Source organism: Cygnus atratus, chromosome 3 (genome assembly GCF_013377495.2).
Source record: "Cygnus atratus isolate AKBS03 ecotype Queensland, Australia chromosome 3, CAtr_DNAZoo_HiC_assembly, whole genome shotgun sequence".
Classification (NCBI taxonomy): domain Eukaryota; kingdom Metazoa; phylum Chordata; class Aves; order Anseriformes; family Anatidae; genus Cygnus; species Cygnus atratus.
In genome coordinates, this window is record NC_066364.1 from 44973678 (window position 1) to 44992495 (window position 18818).

The 18818-nt window shown below is 40.1% G+C and overlaps 1 protein-coding gene across 18 annotated transcripts in view; it reads left to right on the forward strand.

Moving 5' to 3' along the window:
* Nucleotides 1-18818, forward strand: part of GRIK2 (glutamate ionotropic receptor kainate type subunit 2) — a 414885-nt gene that overhangs the window by 222658 nt on the left and 173409 nt on the right. For all 18 annotated transcript variants that reach the window (XR_004780987.2, XM_035561779.2, XM_050709385.1 and 15 more), the window contains one exon: nt 6466-6579. Coding sequence is in view for 17 of the 18 variants with exons in the window: in XM_035561779.2 (XP_035417672.1) it covers nt 6466-6579 (114 nt within the window). In the remaining variant the exon portion in view is untranslated. The remainder of the gene's footprint in view (nt 1-6465; nt 6580-18818) is intronic.

Consider the following 18818-nt stretch of genomic DNA (forward strand, 5'->3'; position numbering starts at 1 on the left):
AGTGATAGCAGATTAGGAAAGGGATGGTTGTTCAGAAAAATGTATTGGTTGCCCAGAGAAATAGTGGATGCCCCATCCCTGGAGATGTTGGATGAGACTCTGGGCAACCTGATCTAATGGGTAGCATCCCTGCTCATGGCAGGGAGGGTTGGAACTAGACGATCTTTAAGGTCCCTTTGGACCTAAGCCATTCTATGATGATTCCATTAAGGAAACTTAAGCTATATGCTCATTAGCCTGAATTGCTTAGTATTTGGTTCTTATAGGTTATTTTACTGAGAAAGAGAAATCAATCTGAACTAAAAACATCTTTGAAGAAAACTTGTTTATTTTGAAAGAACTCAGACCCTATTATGCTTTCCAGTAGAGAGAATACATTTTAGCCATGAAAGCATTTGAGAGTTCTGTTTTTCCTTCCCTCTCCTCCCCTCGTTTTCCCATTGTCTTCCCTTCCCTTTCCATTGTTTTCACGTTAAAGCTGAAACTCATTCACTTCCCACTTTCTCCTCTCTCTGTCCCCTTCCTTCGCATTGTGTGCTCCATCTCTCCATCATACACATTTTTTCCTGCGCTCTTCTACGAACTCCTTCTCTCCCTACTGTGGTGGCTTTACCCAGCTGTGCAGCTGAACTCCTCCACAACCACTCTCTCACTCCCCATCCTCAAAGGGAAAGGGGGAGAAAATACGATGAAAAGGGCTCAAGGGTTGAGGTAAAGACAGGGTGATCACTCAACTATTATCATCACGGGTAAAACAGACTCAGCATAGGGAGTTTAATATAATTGATTGCCTGTCACTAATGGACTAGAACAGTCAGAAACTACAAGCAAACTAAAAACACTTGCAGTCCATCCACCCTCTTCTACCACCTCCTTGCCCTGAGTGGTGCAGGGGAACAGGGAATGGGGGCTGTGGTCAGTCCCTAATGCTTCGTCTCCGCTGTTCCTTCATGGTCACTCTCTGCCCCTGCTCCACATGGGGTCCCTCCCACGGGATGCCATCCTTCCCAAACTTATCCTGTGTGGGCTTCCCACAGGCAGCAGCTCTTCAAGAACTGCTCCAACATGGCTCCGTACCACAGGGTCCATCCATCAGGAGCAAACTGCTCCAACACGGGTCCCCCACAGGCGGCAGCTCCCCCCGACACCCTGCTCCTGTGTGGGCTCCTCTCCACAGGCTGCAGCTCCGGCCTGAGGCCTGCTCCTGCGGGGGCTCTCCATGGGCCGAAACCTCCTCCGGGCCACATCCACGTGCTCCACCGGGGGCTCCTCCGCAGGCTGCAGCGTGGAGATCTGCTCTGCCAGACATGGGCCTCTTCAAGGTCTGCAGGGAACTTCTGCTCTGTCACCTGGAGCACCTCCTGCCCTCCTTCTGCACTGACCTTGGGGTCTGCAGGGCTGTTTCTCTCACAATTTCTCATTCCTTTCTCCCAGTTGTTGTGAAACTACTGTTCCACAGCAGTTTTTTTTCCCTTTCTTAGATATGTTCTCACAGAGGCATAAACGTTATTGTCCTTTGGCTCAGCTTTGGCCAGCAGTGGGTCCCTTTTGGAGCCAGCTGGAGCTGGCTCTGATCTGACATGGGGCAACTGCTGGGCTCTGGTTATAGAGGCCACCCCTGCATCCCCCCGCTACCAAACCCTTTCCACATAAAACCAATACATGTGCCTCCTTCACCTTTTCTCCTCTCCCTTTTTCCCTCTCTATTGTTCTTTCCACCTCACCTTCTACCTTTCCAATATCTCTTCTCATGTCCCTCTCCATCTCTTTGTCCTTTCCATTCCCTTTCTTTCTGTTTTCCTATTTCTTCAGGAACCCTTCCTCATCTTTGTCAGTCTCTTGTATGTTCTTTATGTTCTTCCCAAACCAGCATCTTGTCAAGCATCTCTATCTATGAATTTAAAATGATTTTTTGAAAACAAAACCAAAACTTTGGAGAGGAGAAAAGAGAATTATTGTGAAATATTTGTAGAAGACCTATTTTTTAGAGATTTTTTTTTAATGTGACAAATAAATTGTATAGTTAATAGGAAATTACCTACATCTTGTGTCTTACTTGTAACCGCTGCTCATTCTGAAGTCAGTGACGACAGAGAAATTGCTCATCACGTTTAAAAAAAATGCCTTCTGTAAACATAGATTGCATGAATTACCTGTTCCTGAAACTCTTGAAAGAGGGGTGATAATAAAGCATCACAAAAAAAAAAAAAAAGGAAGCTTTTTCCAAATAAAAAATCCTGTCTGACAAAAATGATAGTTTCCTGGAAGATGAAAATGACAAAATTAATTGATGATTCTAGTGCTGCTAATGTAAGGTACAAAAAAAACAAAAATTGCTGACAGTCAATCTGGCCAGACTGCAACTATTTGTGGTTAAGTACAGTAGAAATCCCAAACTGTGGCAATCTGGTGTAATAAGCAAATTATCATTCAAAACATAATCAATCAGTGTTTGCATTGAAGTCACATCATGCGGAAAATTATCTTATGCTTCAAGGAGATAACACATACCTGAATTTAATACATTTAATATGAAAATTTGTCACTGAAAAAGAATCACATTTATTGAATAGAGTTGTTAACAACTGGATTGAAATCTTGCTCAGCATCCGATACACAGAACAAAGATAGATGACACAAAATGAGTTGTAATCCATTGTCCAGGATATCAGATCTTGTTTTATTTAATATTTTTATTAATGACATGGGAAAAAAAACCACAAACCAGAAGTATGGGTATTAACATATTTCTCAGAGAGAAAGTAGTTTTATTTTTATTTGTATTTTTAAGAAAGCAGAATAACTGAAGCAATACCCAAATTGGAAAGACATAAATATGAAGAAATAATATTATTAAGACAGGAGAACAGTTATTTTCTTGAAGTAATCACTGGTGTACTACTAACTACTGTACAAAATGTAATAAAGATGGTTAACTAGAGACACATTTCTCAATTATTCGGGGGTTGAATAACTCTATGATGGTGGCTCCATAGATGGACAATTGGTACCACTGCAGAGGGGCAATGATCCTTCCCATTACAATGCTTATGGCACGTCAATGTGAGTAGTAGGTACAGTTTTTGTTGACTTAAATTCAGAAATAAAGGTTCCTTCTCTTAGGGGAGTTTTGAAGTAAAGTAATGACAAAGGAAACGTGCTTATTCATAAATTTCTTTTTCTCAAACATGCTGAAGTAAGAAAGCTACTTTAATGTATTAAATGTTTGTGTATAACATCTCATCAGACTAGTAAACTAGTTTGGAGTATATATAAGCTCAGCAAATTTAAGTTGCAGGAATATACAATGCTTCTTTTTTGGGGTGATGGTGAATTATATTGGATTGATCTTAGTAAGGGTAGTAGATTTGAAGAAAGTCTGAATTTTACTAAAGGAACTACAAACTTTTTCCCTCCATTGCCATTGAAACAATTTAGATTTTTTTCATAAATAGTTTGCTGAATTATGCTCAGCATGACTCGAAGCAGATTTTTACTAAATAGAAAACTGCATTTTTATTTTAAAGTGGAAAGAGGTGTTTAAGGAAATGTTGGACTTAGTGCTTGGTTTAGTGGGTAACATCGGTGGTAGAGGGATGTTTGGACCAGATGATCTTGGAGGTCTTTTCTAACCTTAATGATTCTGTGTGCTTTAGACATGCTAGAGGAGATAAATTAAAATCATGCTGTACCTTTGAAAATCATTGGGATGAAACGAAGCTACCACTTCTTTTAAAACTGTTAACTAGCTGAATGTGAACTTTTTATTTGTATACAAGCTTATTTTACAATCTAGTTATTTAGGGCACTTGAATGGAAGAACTGGGGATCAAAGGCTGGGAATGCTGGCTTCTCATTATTACTTTTTTGATAACCTTTGAAAAGTTTCTGTTTCAGTGCCATGTTGAATTTACAGGGGGAAGATCAGACAGTTGCCCTGTGACTATATTTACTATGTGAACATCCTCTCTACTGTGTACATCAGTGTATCAGGTTGTTTCAGTTTAAAGGAGAACTTGAAATTTTGTTGGAAATAGATGTGATGCAGTAGAAGTAAATTGCAAGTTGTTTGAATTGAAGTTACATGTAGCAGAGTACCTTGATTTGCTTTTTCAACATTTATGGCATTTAAAGTACTCTTGATTTTTTAGTGAAAACCCATTAGCAATTCTGTTCTGTTCAAAAGGCTATTTTAGAATTAAAACATCGTGCTTAAGCAAATAGAAAAAAATGAATTTAATGCATTGTTTATGCACTGTTTTCTCTAGAAGGAGCAGTTTTGAGGAGATGTATATGTGATACTGTTCCACATAGTACATCAGAATGCCTGGCATAAGTTTTTGAGTTCATTAATAACATGCAAAAGATGTACTATGTGGAACATCCTACTTTTGTTCTATTTCTTAGATTATTGATTTACAAAAATAGATGATTTTGTGCAACGCAAGTACACTTAACCTCATTTAGAAAAATAACGCAATAGTTTATCAAGATACAAGTTCCTTTTTAAAATTGTGCAGTTGATAGTTCTTATTAGTTTAGATGGATGTAGTAGATAAAACCCAAAATCTAATAGTTGATAATTATTCATTTGCTTGTGGCTGTAACTGTATTAAAAAGTAGGGGAAGAAGTATTTTAATTAATAGTGTGTTGGCTTTTGTCCAGGTATATCTGAATTATGAACCGCAGAATAAAATATATGATTTAATGAATTTGGGGTTTGAAAATGATCAAATAAGGTGATGACATTCCCTTAGAAATTTTTGTGCTACTCGTGTTACTGAAACTGAATCTTCTTACAGGGGAGATTAGTCTAGGTTCAATTATGTGAATAAAACAGCAGGGACAGACTCAAGCTCTGGTCTTTGTCACCCCTTATTAGTCTATTTTCCTAGTTTGCTCTTTTGTCAAAGTAGAAGGAACACTTTGATTGCTGTAACTAACAGAATATTGCAACAAAAAGTTCTCAGTCCTTTTACAATTTCTTAATTGTGGCCAAACTGCAGGGCTGATTGTTTTGGGTTCCTAAAAACCTTTCAAGTCACAAAATGAAGTAATACTAAAATAGTAAATGAAGAATTTTTTTTTTAATAGTAAGCTTTGATTTCAGTGCTTTGAGATGATGTGTTCGATGTTATTGTCCAATTGTATTTGAGACACGTGTTCCCCTTTCTTCCCTTCACAGTTCTGTCCTCACTATAAGAGGTACTGAATAGCCAAAATTTAAGAATCATAGCCATTCAAAGGAGTGGCCCTTGCCTTGTAACTGAGTGTTGTATGCAAAGAAGAAAGATAAAATGTTCCTGAGGAACAGGGCATGGTAGAAAAAGAGATCAAACTTGCCTTTTCTCTCTTACAGCTTCTGCTGATTCATACTCCACTGTATGCTCGGTTTTAAAGATTAAACTCTCTTTATTCAAGCCATACTAAATTGTGTCCTAAACTTAGTTGACAGCCATGCTGTAATGAATCGCTTAAAAGCAGTTTCTCAGGAATCAGTTTGAAAGATTTGACAAATATTCCTCTGTATGTGTTTATATATACGCATATATATACATATGTATATATATATTCACAATAAAACCTGCTACCTCACAGAATTATTGAATTACTGTCCATATTCAATTTTAAAGAATCTTTAGCTCATATTGTAGATGTTGCTGAGTATTTGAAGTAATATTTAAAATATTTTCTAAAAACAAAAAATAAAGTTTTTATTTTCTAGACAGTGTAGTAATACAAAAAATAATCTGATGTCTAAAACCAGATGTATTTATTGCTTGCCTGCTTTCATTTTACAGTGATGAAATTGCAGATGAATGATATAAGCATAAGACCCACTACTTACCACTTAGTACATGAGATTGTCCTTGAGCTGAACCTTAAATCATAACCCTGGTTCCTAGCTTAGATAAAAATCCTATTGACTTTGCTGGAGTAAGAAATTCAAGGTACAAAGTGTCAAAAGATATATATACTGAACATTTATCTGGAAATCAGTTAAGTTATTTCACTTTCAGCCTTCCCTGTTACATTTTTACGAAAACATCTTTTGCCCGTTTGTTCTCTCTGATGAGAGAAAATGATAGATCTTTCTGTAGAGAGGATGCTCTATGCTCTGCAAATGAATTTCCACCCAACTATTGAGTTATCTTCGAATGTGGTTTTATCTTGAAGTATGAAAGTTAAATGGAAAATTAAGTATTCAGTGTGGCTGTAGACATTATGCGCATCATTTTTCCCCTTATGTCACACTTCACGAAACACAGTCTGAAGTATCGTGAATCATATATTAAAAAAGCAGACTTTCAATGTAATGACAAAAGATAATGGAACACGGGTGAATAATAAGTGCTACTGATCTTTTTTTCTTTTGTAGCAATCTGTTTTTCCTTAAAGCATTATTTTCTAGACATTGAAATGTAACTAATGGACAATTTACATAGTAATATACTGTTTTATAGGTTGGAACTTGGGATCCACTGAGTGGCCTTAACATGACAGAGAATCAGAAAGGAAAACCAGCAAACATCACGGATTCCCTGTCCAATCGCTCCTTAATTGTTACCACCATTTTGGTAAGCAACTATATCTACATTTCCAGAAATACAGGAAAACTGAAAGAACATGCTATACTAATTACAACAGTAATGAACGATCTGTAATATATGTTACAGTTACTTAGCAATTACTGTTTCATGAATGAACTCCATTTAAGTTGGTAATGGATATTTACTCTCATCAAAATTGTAAGTAAATTATCCGTTTAGAATTATGTCAGTTGATGAGTAATTTCAGTTTCCTTATTATTGACTAAATGTTTGGATAATTGACAAAACAGTTTAGTTCAGCACCATGTGAGACGACAAAACTTGTTTGATTCAAACAAAGTAGTCTGGCTATAAGCCATACAAAATTTATTGCTTTCATTTGCTACTTAACATCATGATACCACTTTTAAGGAAAGTAGGAAGTGTTTATGGAGCAGATCATCTTGAGTGCCATCACATGGCACATTCAGGACAACCAGGTGATCAGGCGCGATCAGCATGGCTTTATGAAAGGCAGGCCCTGCTTAACTAACCTGATCTCCTTCTACGATAAGGTAATCTGCGTAGTGGATGAGAGAAATGCTGTGGATGTGGTTTACCTAGATTTTAGTAAAGCTTTTGATACTGTTTTCCACAGCATTCTTCTGCAGAAACTAGTTGCTCATGGTTTGGACAGGCATACACTTTGCTGAGTAAAAAACTGTCTGGGTGGCTATGCCCAAAGAGTTGTGGTAAATGGAGTTAAATCCAGATGATGGCTGGTTACAAGTGATGTCCCCCAGGCCTCAGTTTTGGACCAGATCTCTTCAATATCTTTATCGATGATCTAGAAAAGGGGATCAAGTACACTCGCTAAGTTTGCAGATGACACCAAGAGGCAGGAGTGTTCCTACCTTGAGGGTAGGAAGGCTCTACAGACGGATCTGTATAGGCTGGACCAATGGGCCAAGGCCAACTATGTGAAGTACAGCAATGATAAGCGTTGGTCCTGTGCTTGAGTCACGACAACCACATGCAATGTTTTAAGTTGGGGGAAGAGTGGCTGGAAAGATGGCCAGCAGAAAGGCACCTGGGGTTATTGGTCAATAGCTGGTTGAATATGAGCCAGCAGGGTGCTCAGGTGGCCAAGAAGGTCAACAGCATCCTGACTTGTATCAGAAATAGTGTGTCATGAAGTCCCCTGTGAATGTCCCCCTGTACTCAGCTCTGGTGGGACCAAAGCTAGAATATTGTATTCAGTTTTGGGCCCCTCACTAAAAGAAAGACATTGAGGTGATGGAGCATGTCCAAAGAAAGGCAATGAAGTTGGTGAAGGGTCTAGAGAGCAAGCCTTACGAGGAGCAGCTGACAGAACTGGTGTTATTTAGCCTAGAGAAAAGGAGGCTCAGAGACCTTATTACTTTCTACAACTACCTCAAAGGAGGTTGTAGTGGGGTGGGGGCTGATCTCTTCTCCCAAGCAACAAGCAATAGTTAAGAAGAAATGGCCTCAAGTTGTGCCAGGGAATGTTTAGGTTGGATGTTAGGAAAAAAAAAGAATTCACTGAAAGATTTGTAAAGCATTGGAACAGGCTGCCCAGGGAAGTGGTTGAGTTACCATCCCTGGAAGAATTTAAAAGATGTGCAGATGTGATATTTAAGGACGTGTTTTAGTGATAGACTTGGCAGTGCTAGGTTAAAATTTGATCAGATGATCTTAGAGGTCTTTTCCAACCTAAATGATTCTATGATTCATCATTTTCATCAGTTATTGCTTGATAATTAAGTTGAAAATTTTAATCAGATTTAATTATTTTATCATGGATCAGAAGAAACATTTCAAGTAACTTCTTTTTCATTACCATTACTGACAAATTCACTGTGGTGAATGAGATGTTTTTGACTTTCTTACAGTTACATGTATTTAGTTACATAGAAATAAATGTTCAGTAATTTCCAAACCATAATTTTGAAATAGCAATTATAATTGCAAGAAATTAAAAATTTTCCAGAAGTGCATCTGCTGTATTTGTTGGCTGTCACCACCATTGTGAGTTTGCAGATATCTAAAAATAATTCACATATTTATTGGACTTACATGGCAAACTTATGGTAGCAGGGGGGCTGCAGGGGTGGCTTCTGTCAGAAGAATCCAGAAGCTTCCCCATGTCAGATCAGAGCCAGCTCCAGCTGGCTCCAAAAGGGACCCACTGCTGGCCAAAGCTGAGCCAAAGGACAATAATGTTTATGCCTCTGTGAGAACATATCTAAGAAAGGGAAAAAAAACTGCTGTGGAACAGTAGTTTCACAACAACTGGGAGAAAGGAATGAGAAATTGTGAGAGAAACAGCCCTGCAGACCCCAAGGTCAGTGCAGAAGGAGGGCAGGAGGTGCTCCAGGTGACAGAGCAGAAGTTCCCTGCAGACCTTGAAGAGGCCCATGTCTGGCAGAGCAGATCTCCACGCTGCAGCCTGCGGAGGAGCCCCCGGTGGAGCACGTGGATGTGGCCCGGAGGAGGTTTCGGCCCATGGAGAGCCCCCGCAGGAGCAGGCCTCAGGCCGGAGCTGCAGCCTGTGGAGAGGAGCCCACACAGGAGCAGGGTGTCTGGGGGGAGCTGCCGCCTGTGGGGGACCCGTGTTGGAGCAGTTTGCTCCTGATGGATGGACCCTGTGGTACGGAGCCATGTTGGAGCAGTTCTTGAAGAGCTGCTGCCTGTGGGAAGCCCACACAGGATCAGTTTGGGAAGGACAGCACCCCGTGGGAGGGACCCCTCACTGGAGCAGGGGAAGAGTATAAATGTGAATAAGCGGCAGAGATGAAGTGCTATGTACTGACCATAACTCCAATTTGCCATCCCCTGGCAGTGCTCGAGGGGAGCAGGTAGAGGAGGGTGAATGGGGGGGGAAGTGTTTTTAATTTGCTTTTATTTCTCAACGCTCTGATCTGTTAGCAATAGACAAATTACATTAATATTCTTATATTGAGTCTCATTTGTCCATGAAAGTAACTGGTAAGCTATCTCCTTGTCCTTATTTCAACCCATGGCCTTTATTTTATCATGTTTTTTCTCCCTGTTATGTTGAGGAAGGGGAGTCAGAAAGCCGTGTGGTGGTGCTGAGCTACCTACTGGTGTTAAACCACCAGAACTTCGCAACAGTTTTATTCTTTAATAAGGAAGTTTTAGCTACTAACATATATTCTGACTAGAATGAATTTTCATAGGTATGGAGATACAAATGCCAATATACATCTAACCTTTTCTGTAATGTAAGCCGTATTACTACATTTGGTGAGTAACTTCTTCATTATGTATAAGGTCTATTACTACATCTGGTGAGTAACTTTTTGATTATGTATAAGATCTGTTTTTATTTGGCAATTTACAAAAACAAAACAAAAAACTTAAACCTTTTGTTTTATTTATGCCACTAATTGAAAAATACATAACTGATACATATTTGGAAAATGACTGACTTTCAGATGTTAATTATTGACTTTCAAGTTCTCGTTATGCGAAGAACAGCAGTCTTACCACAAGTTTTTCTTGCACAGGTTTATGAACATATCTCTTAGCTTTTTTTTTTTTTAATAAAATTTAAATCAAACTCTTATATTTTGTTAAAGTAAAAGCATGTTTTGTAGAGTTCCAGTCTTTCATTTCTTCCCAGTGTCCTTCTCAAGTTTTCTGTTTTTATGTATATCAAAACTAGTGCCTCATCAAAAAATGCATCTTAGCAATTCCAGCTGAACCAGTTATGCTCCTGTTATATCGTATCCAGATGTGCTGCCTAGATATTTTTCTTGAAACATTCCACTAATAGGTAATTTTCATATTTTTCCTAATTGCTTTTTAGAATTACAGCTTTCCAGAATATAGTCTTGTCTGTATTAGTGACCTGTCCCCTTAATTACTCATTACTCAACTAGCCTTTGTGTCGTCTTCACGCTTCATTAGCAATCACGTTATACTTTCTTCTAGACCAGTGATAACAATACTGGGACAAGGATCTATCCCTGCAAAATCCTGTAAGAAACACACTCAATAACTTAGGATGTTTCAATTACATTTATGTTTTAACATCTATCTATTGGTGAGGTTTGAGTCCACATACTGTGTGTATCGGATTGACTTTGTGTAGTGATACTTAAACTTGCATTATTTTATTTGAAATAATGAGTACTTACTTACCGTCAGTAAGTTTGCAGATGACACCAAGCTGGGGGAATTGTTGATCTGCTGGAGGGTAGGAGGGCCCTGCAGAGGGACCTGGACAGATAGGATCGATGGGCAGAGGCCAGTGGGATGAGATTCAACATGGCTAACTGCCAGGTCCTGCGCTTTGGCCACAACAGACCCACGTAACATTACAGGCTTGGGATAGAGTGGCTCGAAAGCTGTGCAGAGGAAAAGGGTCTGGGGGTACTGACTGATGCATGCCTGAACACGAGGCAGCAGTGTGCCCAGGAGGCCAAGAAGGCCAACGGTATCCTGGCTCATATCAGGAATAGTGCAGCCAGCAGGACCAGGGAGGTGATCATTCCCCTGTACTCAGTTCTGGTGAGGCTGCACCTTGAGTACTGTGTTCAGTTTCGGGTCCGTCACAACAAGAAGGACATCGAGGCCCTGGAACATGTCCAGAGAAGAGCTACAAAGCTGGTGAAGGGTCTGGAACACAAGTTTTATGAGGAGTGGCTGAGGGAACTGGGGTTGTTTAGTCTGGAGAAGAGGAGGCTCAGGAGAGACCTTACTGCTCTCTACAGCTACCTGAAAGGAAGTTGTGGGGAGCTGCGGGTCAGCCTCTTCTTGCAGATAGCTAGCGATAGGACAAGAGGGAATGGCCTCAAGGTGCACCAGGTGAGGTTCAGGTTAGAAATTAGGAGAAATTTCTTCTCAGAAAGAGTAGTCAGGCATTGGAACGGGTTGCCCAGGGAAGTGGTAGGTCTACAAAGATGGTGAAGGGCCTAGAGGGGAAGACATATGAGGAGCGGCTGAGGTCACTTGGTTTGTTCAGCCTGGGAAAGAGGAGGCTGAGGGGAGACCTCGTCGCGGTCTACAGCTTCCTCATGAGGGGGAGTGGAGGGGCAGGCGCTGACCTATTCCCTCTGGTGACCAGCGATAGGACCTGAGGGAATGGAGTCAAGCTGTGACAGGGGAGGTTCAGGTTGGATATTAGGAAAAGATTCTTCACCAAGAGGGTGGGTGGTTGTGCACTGCAACAGGCTTCCCAGGGACATAGTCACGAAACCAAGCCTGTTGGAGTTTAAGAAGCGTTTGGACTACACTCTCAGTCATATGGTCTGAATTTTTGGGTAGACCTGTGTGGAGCCAGGAGTTGAATTCGATGATCTTTGTGGGTCCCTTCCAGCTTGGGATATTTTAAGATTCTGTGTGGTATAGTCATCATCCCTGGGGGTGTTTAAGGAGAGGTTGGATGTGGTGCTTAGGGGCATGATTTAGTGGGAAGTCGAGCAAAAATTTGAAAAAAATAAACAACAACAAAAAAACCCACAACATTTCAAAAGTGAAGTAACAAGACCCTCACAGACCTTTCATACCTTTCACACGTTTCTTGAAAAAGTTAAACTAGACAACTTGGAGCTTTACAGAGCTTTGATGAAGGCAGATACAGAAAACCACCGAAAAGCTACAAAGGAAATGAATGGAGCAGCCATTTCAGCTGAACAGGACAAACAAACCTGTATGATAAGATGTACACACTGGTATGCAATTTAGCATAAATAAAAAAATGCCATGCATATACACTTATAATAGGAATGTTGAACTCCATAGTTACAAAGGTTCCAAAGTAACGTTGAACTATGTATGAGAACAAAAGTATTTAAGAAGCTTGCATCTTAAATCTAAAGAAAAATTCACCTCTGATATCTTGTGTAACAACGTCAGTTAAGGAAAATCACATTATAAGAATTCTTTATTAATGAAATGGACAGCTAGGATTTATTTTTAATGGCAAGATGCTTGGAATGTAGAATTTTAATTCTTGGAGAAATTCTGAAGTTCCACTGCACTTTCTACATTAATCTAAAATACAGCATCAGTGTCAAAGTTTGTGATATCCAAAGCTATGATTAGCAAAGATTCAAACAGCTTTATTTATTTTTAAAATATTTCCCTCCCAAAAAATCCACCCCATTAGACTTGTTCTGCTGGTACTCTGGGCTGCTGTGGAAATGTATTTTGGAAACCAGATATTTGCACCCAAACTACATGCCAGTAGACTTCTCAGAAGTGATTGGGTACTGGGAACCCTGACTCCTAGTAACAGAGCTTCTGAATTGCTCATAAACCAAGGAACAATCTTTCAGTTCGTTATCTATAGCTTGCGTTATGCAGAAATCAAGACTAAAAGATCATGTTATTCCCTCCTTACTTGCACTAGATGAATTTATGAACAGCAATTTATTTATTACTACTTTGCCTATCAATATACTTTCATCTTCAAGTAGACTCAATCGTAATTGAAAAAGCAGAATATAGTCACAGTTGGAAAAATCTTAATGATCCCAATACAAAGGAGGAAAAAGATATTTTTCAGAATTTCAGTAAGCAGAATTAAAACAAACAAACAAAAACCACTAGAGTCTTTAAAAGAAAAGTGAGTATTAGAGCAAACTACAGAGAAAACTAATCAAGACTCCACAGCTGACAGTATGCTATAGGCTATTGCAGGGAACTGATAAAGTAGAAAAAACAGCACAGAAAAATCATGTGTAAGGCTTAATGAGAGAACTGCCTTTCTTTAAAGCACTATTCTCCAAAACGAAAAAAGAGAGAAGTGGCAAGTGATCAAGAAGAAAACATGCTTCTAGGAACTGCACTTTTGTATATTAATACCTCACTTTGCTACAAAATGAAAATACAGTATTATACTTATGTCCAATATAAATATATTTTCTAAGCACAGAAATGTAGAGCTACAAAACTAAGCTCATACACTTGATTTCCGCAACATAAGAATTTTTGGTTCATTCATTATTCTAAGTATCACTCTTAAAATGTCTTCATAGCTGAAAAGAGTTATTGAAATTACCCAACAATAACTAAAGTATAAAAGGCAGCTATAAATAAGCAATTCATAATGCTTTTTTGAACTATCCTCATATTCCTTATATTTATTTGTTATTTTATTTAGTTATGTGCAAAGATGATTTATACCTATAAAACAGTACTAAACAAAAACCATCCTGTAGAGGAAGGGTATGGAATCATAGAATCATTAAGATTGGAAATGACTTCCAGGATCACCTAGTTCAACCATCTCGCTACCCAAAGGATATTTAAAGCATGATTTAGTTTTATGCCCCAAATTTAATTGAATAAATATAAAAAGAATAACTTTACCTTTTGTCTGCATAAAAAAATGTGTCACGTCTTGTACACAGAACTGCAGATTTGTAACCTTTTTCATTTTTGTGGTAGATTTTGTGGAAAGATACATGATGCAGATATAATCAAGGATGTATCATTCTATGATTATTAAGCAATTAATAATTCAGTTATATTTGGTACCTGCTGATGTTATAGCTCTGAATAATTATTTCTCTCTCATAAATCTATTTGAATTTTGTGTACTGCCAGCAAATAGTTGAATTGAATTGTATACTGGATTATTATTATTATTATTATTATTATTTTTAGTTTACTCAGATGTGTTAAATCATTGTTTTCTTCAGAATCTAAGAGGATATGCAACTCCTTACTTTCCAGTTTTGGTGCTTTACCTTTTTATATACTTCCCATCATGATCAATATAGCAGCAGGCTAGCTATATCTTGGTTGCAATCACTGAAACTTGGTGGGACCACTCCCATGACTGGAGTGCTGCAATAACTGGCTATAGGCTCTTCAGAAGGGACAGGCAGCACAGAAGGGGTGGTGGTGTGGCTCTTTATATTAGAGAGTGTTTTGATGTCGTGGAACTCGAGACTGAGACTGGGAATGATAAGGTTGAGTCCCTGTGGGTTAGGATCGGTGGGAAGGCCAACAGGGCAGGCATCCTGGTGGGGGTCTGTTATAGACCGCCAAACCAGGATGAGGAGACGGATGAGGAATTCTACAGGCAGCTGGCAAAAGTTGTGAAATCGTCAGCTCTTGTCCTCGTGGGGGACTTCAACTTCCCAGACATATCCTGGAAATGCAATACAGCTCAGAGGAAGCAGTCTAGGAGGTTTCTGGAGAGCGTGGAAGATAGTTTCCTGACGCAGCTGGTTAGAGAGCCTACCAGGGGAGGTGCCCCACTAGACCTTCTGTTCACAAACAGAGAAGGACTGGTGGGAGATGTGGTGGTCGGGAGCTGTCTTGGGCAGAGTGACCACGAAATGGTAGAGTTCTCTATTCTTGGCGAAGTCAGGAGGGGGACCAGTAAAACCGCTGTCTTGGACTTCCGGAGGGCTGACTTTGAGCTGTTCAGGACACTGGTTGGCAGAGTCCCTTGGGAGGTGGTTCTGAAGGGCAGAGGAGTCCAGGAAGGCTGGGCACTCCTCAAGAAGGAAATCTTAATGGTTCAGGAGCGGTCTGTCCCCACGTGCCCAAAGATGAGCAGGCGTGGAAGAAGACTGGCCTGGCTGAACAGAGAGTTGTGGCTAGAGCTTAGGAAAAAAAAGAAGGTTTATGATCTTTAGAAAAGAGGGCAGGCAACTCAGATGGATTATAAGGGTGTGTAGGATGTGTAGGGACAAAATTAGAAAGGCCAAAGCTCATCTGGAGCTCAATCTGGCTACTGCACTTAAAGACAACAGAAAATGTTTTTATAAATACATCAACGCCAAAAGGAGGACTAAGGAGAATCTCCATCCTTTACTGGATGCGGGGGGAAACTTAGCGACGAGAGATGAGGAAAATGATGAGGTGCTTAATGCCTTCTTTGCCTCAGTCTTTAGTGGCAAGACCAGTTGTTCTCTAGATACCCATTACCCTGAGCTGGTGGAAGGGGATGGGGAACAGGATGTGGCCCTCACAATCCACAAGGAAATGGTTGGCGACCTGCTACAGCACTTGGATGTATGCAAGTCGATGGGACCAGAAGGGATCCACCCGAGGGTGCTGAGAGAACTGGCAGAAGAACTGGCCAAGCCGCTTTCCATCATTTATCAGCAGTCCTGGCTATCAGGGGAGGTCCCAGTTGACTGGCGGCTAGCAAACGTGATGCCCATCTACAAGAAGGGCCGGAGAGTAAACCCAGGGAACTATAGGCCTGTAAGTTTGACATCAGTGCCAGGGAAGCTCATGGAGCAGATTATCTTGAGTGTCATCACGCGGCACTTGAAGGGCAACCAGGCGATCAGGCCCAGTCAGCATGGGTTTATGAAAGGTAGGTCCTGCTTGACAAACCTGATCTCCTTCTATGACAAAGTGATGCACTTAGTGGATGAGGGAAGGGCTGTGGATGTGGTCTATCTTGACTTCAGTAAGGCTTTTGACACCATTTCCCACAGCATTCTCCTCAAGAAACTGGCTGTTCATGGCTTGGACTGGCGTATGGTTCATTGGGTTAAAAACTGGCTGGACAGCCGGGCCCAAAGAGTTGTGGTGAATGGAGTTAAATCCAGTTGGAGGCCGGTCATTAGTGGAGTCCCCCAGGGCTCAGTGCTGGGGCCAGTTCTCTTTAATATCTTTATCGATGATGTGGGTGAGGGGATTGAGTGCACCCTCAGTAAGTTTGGAGACGACACCAAGTTAGGTGCATGTGTCGATCTGCTCGAGGGAAGGAAGGCTCTGCAGGATGATCTGGATAGGCTGGACCGATGGGCTGAGGTCAGCTGTATGAAGTTCAACAAGGCCAAGTGCCGGGTCCTGCACCTGGGGCGCAACAACCCCAAGCAGAGCTACAGGCTGGGAGATGAGTGGTTGGAAAGCTGCCTGGCCGAGAAGGACCTGGGAGTACTGGTTGATAGTCGGCTGAATATGAGCCAGCAGTGTGCTCAGGTGGCCAAGAAGGCCAACAGCATCCTGGCTTGTATAAGAAATAGTTTGGCCAGCAGGTCTAGGGAAGTGATTGTCCCCCTTTTCTTGGCTCTGGTGAGGCCGCACCTCGAGTACTGTGTTGAGTTTTGGGCCCCTTGCTACAAGAAGGACATGGAGGTGCTTGAGAGAGTCCAGAGAAGGGCAACGAAGCTGGTGAGGGGTCTGGAGAACAAGTCTGATGAGGAGCAGCTGAGGGAGCTGGGATTGTTCAGGCTGGAGAAGAGGAGGCTCAGGGGAGACCTTATCGCACTCTATAGATACCTTAAAGGAGGCTGTAGAGAGGTGTGGGTTGGCCTATTCTCCCACGTGCTTGGTGACAGGACGAGGGAGAATGGGCTAAACCAGGGGAGGTTTAGGTTGGATATTAGGAAGAACTTCTTTACTGAAAGGCATTGGAATGGGCTGCCCAGGGAGGTGGTTGAGTCACCATCCCTGGAGGTTTTTAAAAGACGTTTAGATGTAGAGCTTAGTGATATGGTTTAGTGGAGGATTTGTTAGTGTTAGGTCAGAGGTTGGACTAGGTGATCTTGGAGGTCTCTTCCAACCTAGAAGATTCTGTGATTCTGTGAAAAAAAAAATCAGCCAGGGGTAGTTTAGCTCACCAGGCTCACAATGTCACTGCAAACTACTCTTCTGTGATTCTGTAATATGTGTCTATTTGTCTCTCCCACACCTGTCTCAAAATCCTCTGTCTATACCCTCTCTCTCTTGAACTTACTTCCATCCCTGCCTCAATTCCACTCTTCTGTCTTCAGCCACTAGTGCAGACTGTAAAACTGACTGAATTCTTGAAGGTGTAGCTGAAAAGTAAAGCGTATATATATATTATATGTGCTCAAAATACAAAAAAGGTTAGGTTGAACAATATGCTTGTCCTGAGATCCAGCGTAATGTCTATGTACTTTTAACAACCTTTGGTACCTACAGACTTTCAGGTTATTTAGAGATATGCTTGGCCACAGTTCTTGTTTGTATTTCATACGTAAAAGGAAAAATAGTTGAGGTTAGTAAGTGTAATGAATAAATGTAGTACCATTGGCACAAGTTGAAGTAAGTTTGACTTCATATAAAATGGTCAGCAAAGCTATTTTTCTCATGGCTGGTTGCAAACAGAACATAGGATGTCCATGTAGGATGGCGAATCTCAGGATAATGACTCAGAAGTACTTTCTGTGGATTCCAAGTTTACAGCATCATCCCAAACAACTTTTTTTCAAATAATTCTCTGATGCTTCAATTATTTTCTGCTAAAATGTTAGCAATAAAAATATACTGTTAGATAGCTGCAAGGATCAGTTTTTAACACCTCTTTAATTTTTTTTTCTCCAGTCTTTTGAAATTCTAAGATACATTATAAGAAAAAAATGTTTTGCTTTCCATTACAATAAGAACTAATAATGTCTTTGATATTCTTTTTGTATCATGGAGACAGTATGATTCAGCTGAAAAAAAATGTTAGTACAGTTTGCAGTGTTGCAACAGTTTAATGATTTCACATTCTGTGATTTATTGAATGAAGTAAATTTGCTTGAAATGGGAATCTATTTGTACCCATTTTACTTTACTGGAATGGAAACTTAGTATAATTTTCTGGGATGTAGTTGAATTAATTTCAAGTCTGGCCAAAGTTAAAAGTGACTTTTAGGAGAATAAAGAAAACTATTTCTATGTAGGAAGTCTGACAAAATGAGGAGTGAAACTGCAGAAAAGAACAACTATGGCTTCAGTTCTACAGGCAGTAATTTATGACTATGTGTTTCATGACCCAAAAGGTCACACTAGGAAGTATCCTAAAGGATTTAAAATAAGGATATTCATAGTGTATTTCTATAATAGATAGTGTAGTGGAGGAACACTACTGTTTTCTTATTTGTAATAGTTTCTTGATTAGAATATCCTGCCTCAAATGACTAATGTCTTAGTAATTTATTGCATTGATTGTAGCTAGTGGATTGCTTCGTCTCTCCCATTTGAATTTTGACTGCCAACTGTGAAAGCCTATTGTGTATTCCTTACATCCGACAGAAATGTTAATTAGGTATGGCAGTCTTTTAACTCTAGTCTCCCTGGTGAGGAGAAGCTAATGATTCAAATTCACTGTTCTAACAGTGGCAGATTTTGAAGATGTCTTTTCTCTTTTCATCATCTTTTTTTTTTTTTTCAATACAGATATTAATACATAAAGCCCTGGATTCTTTAAAAATACATATGTCCATGTTGAAAGTATTAAAGAACAATCTATAGATTTGATATCTATCCCTAAAAATTAAAATTAGTATAATTTGAAACATTTTATTTATTGT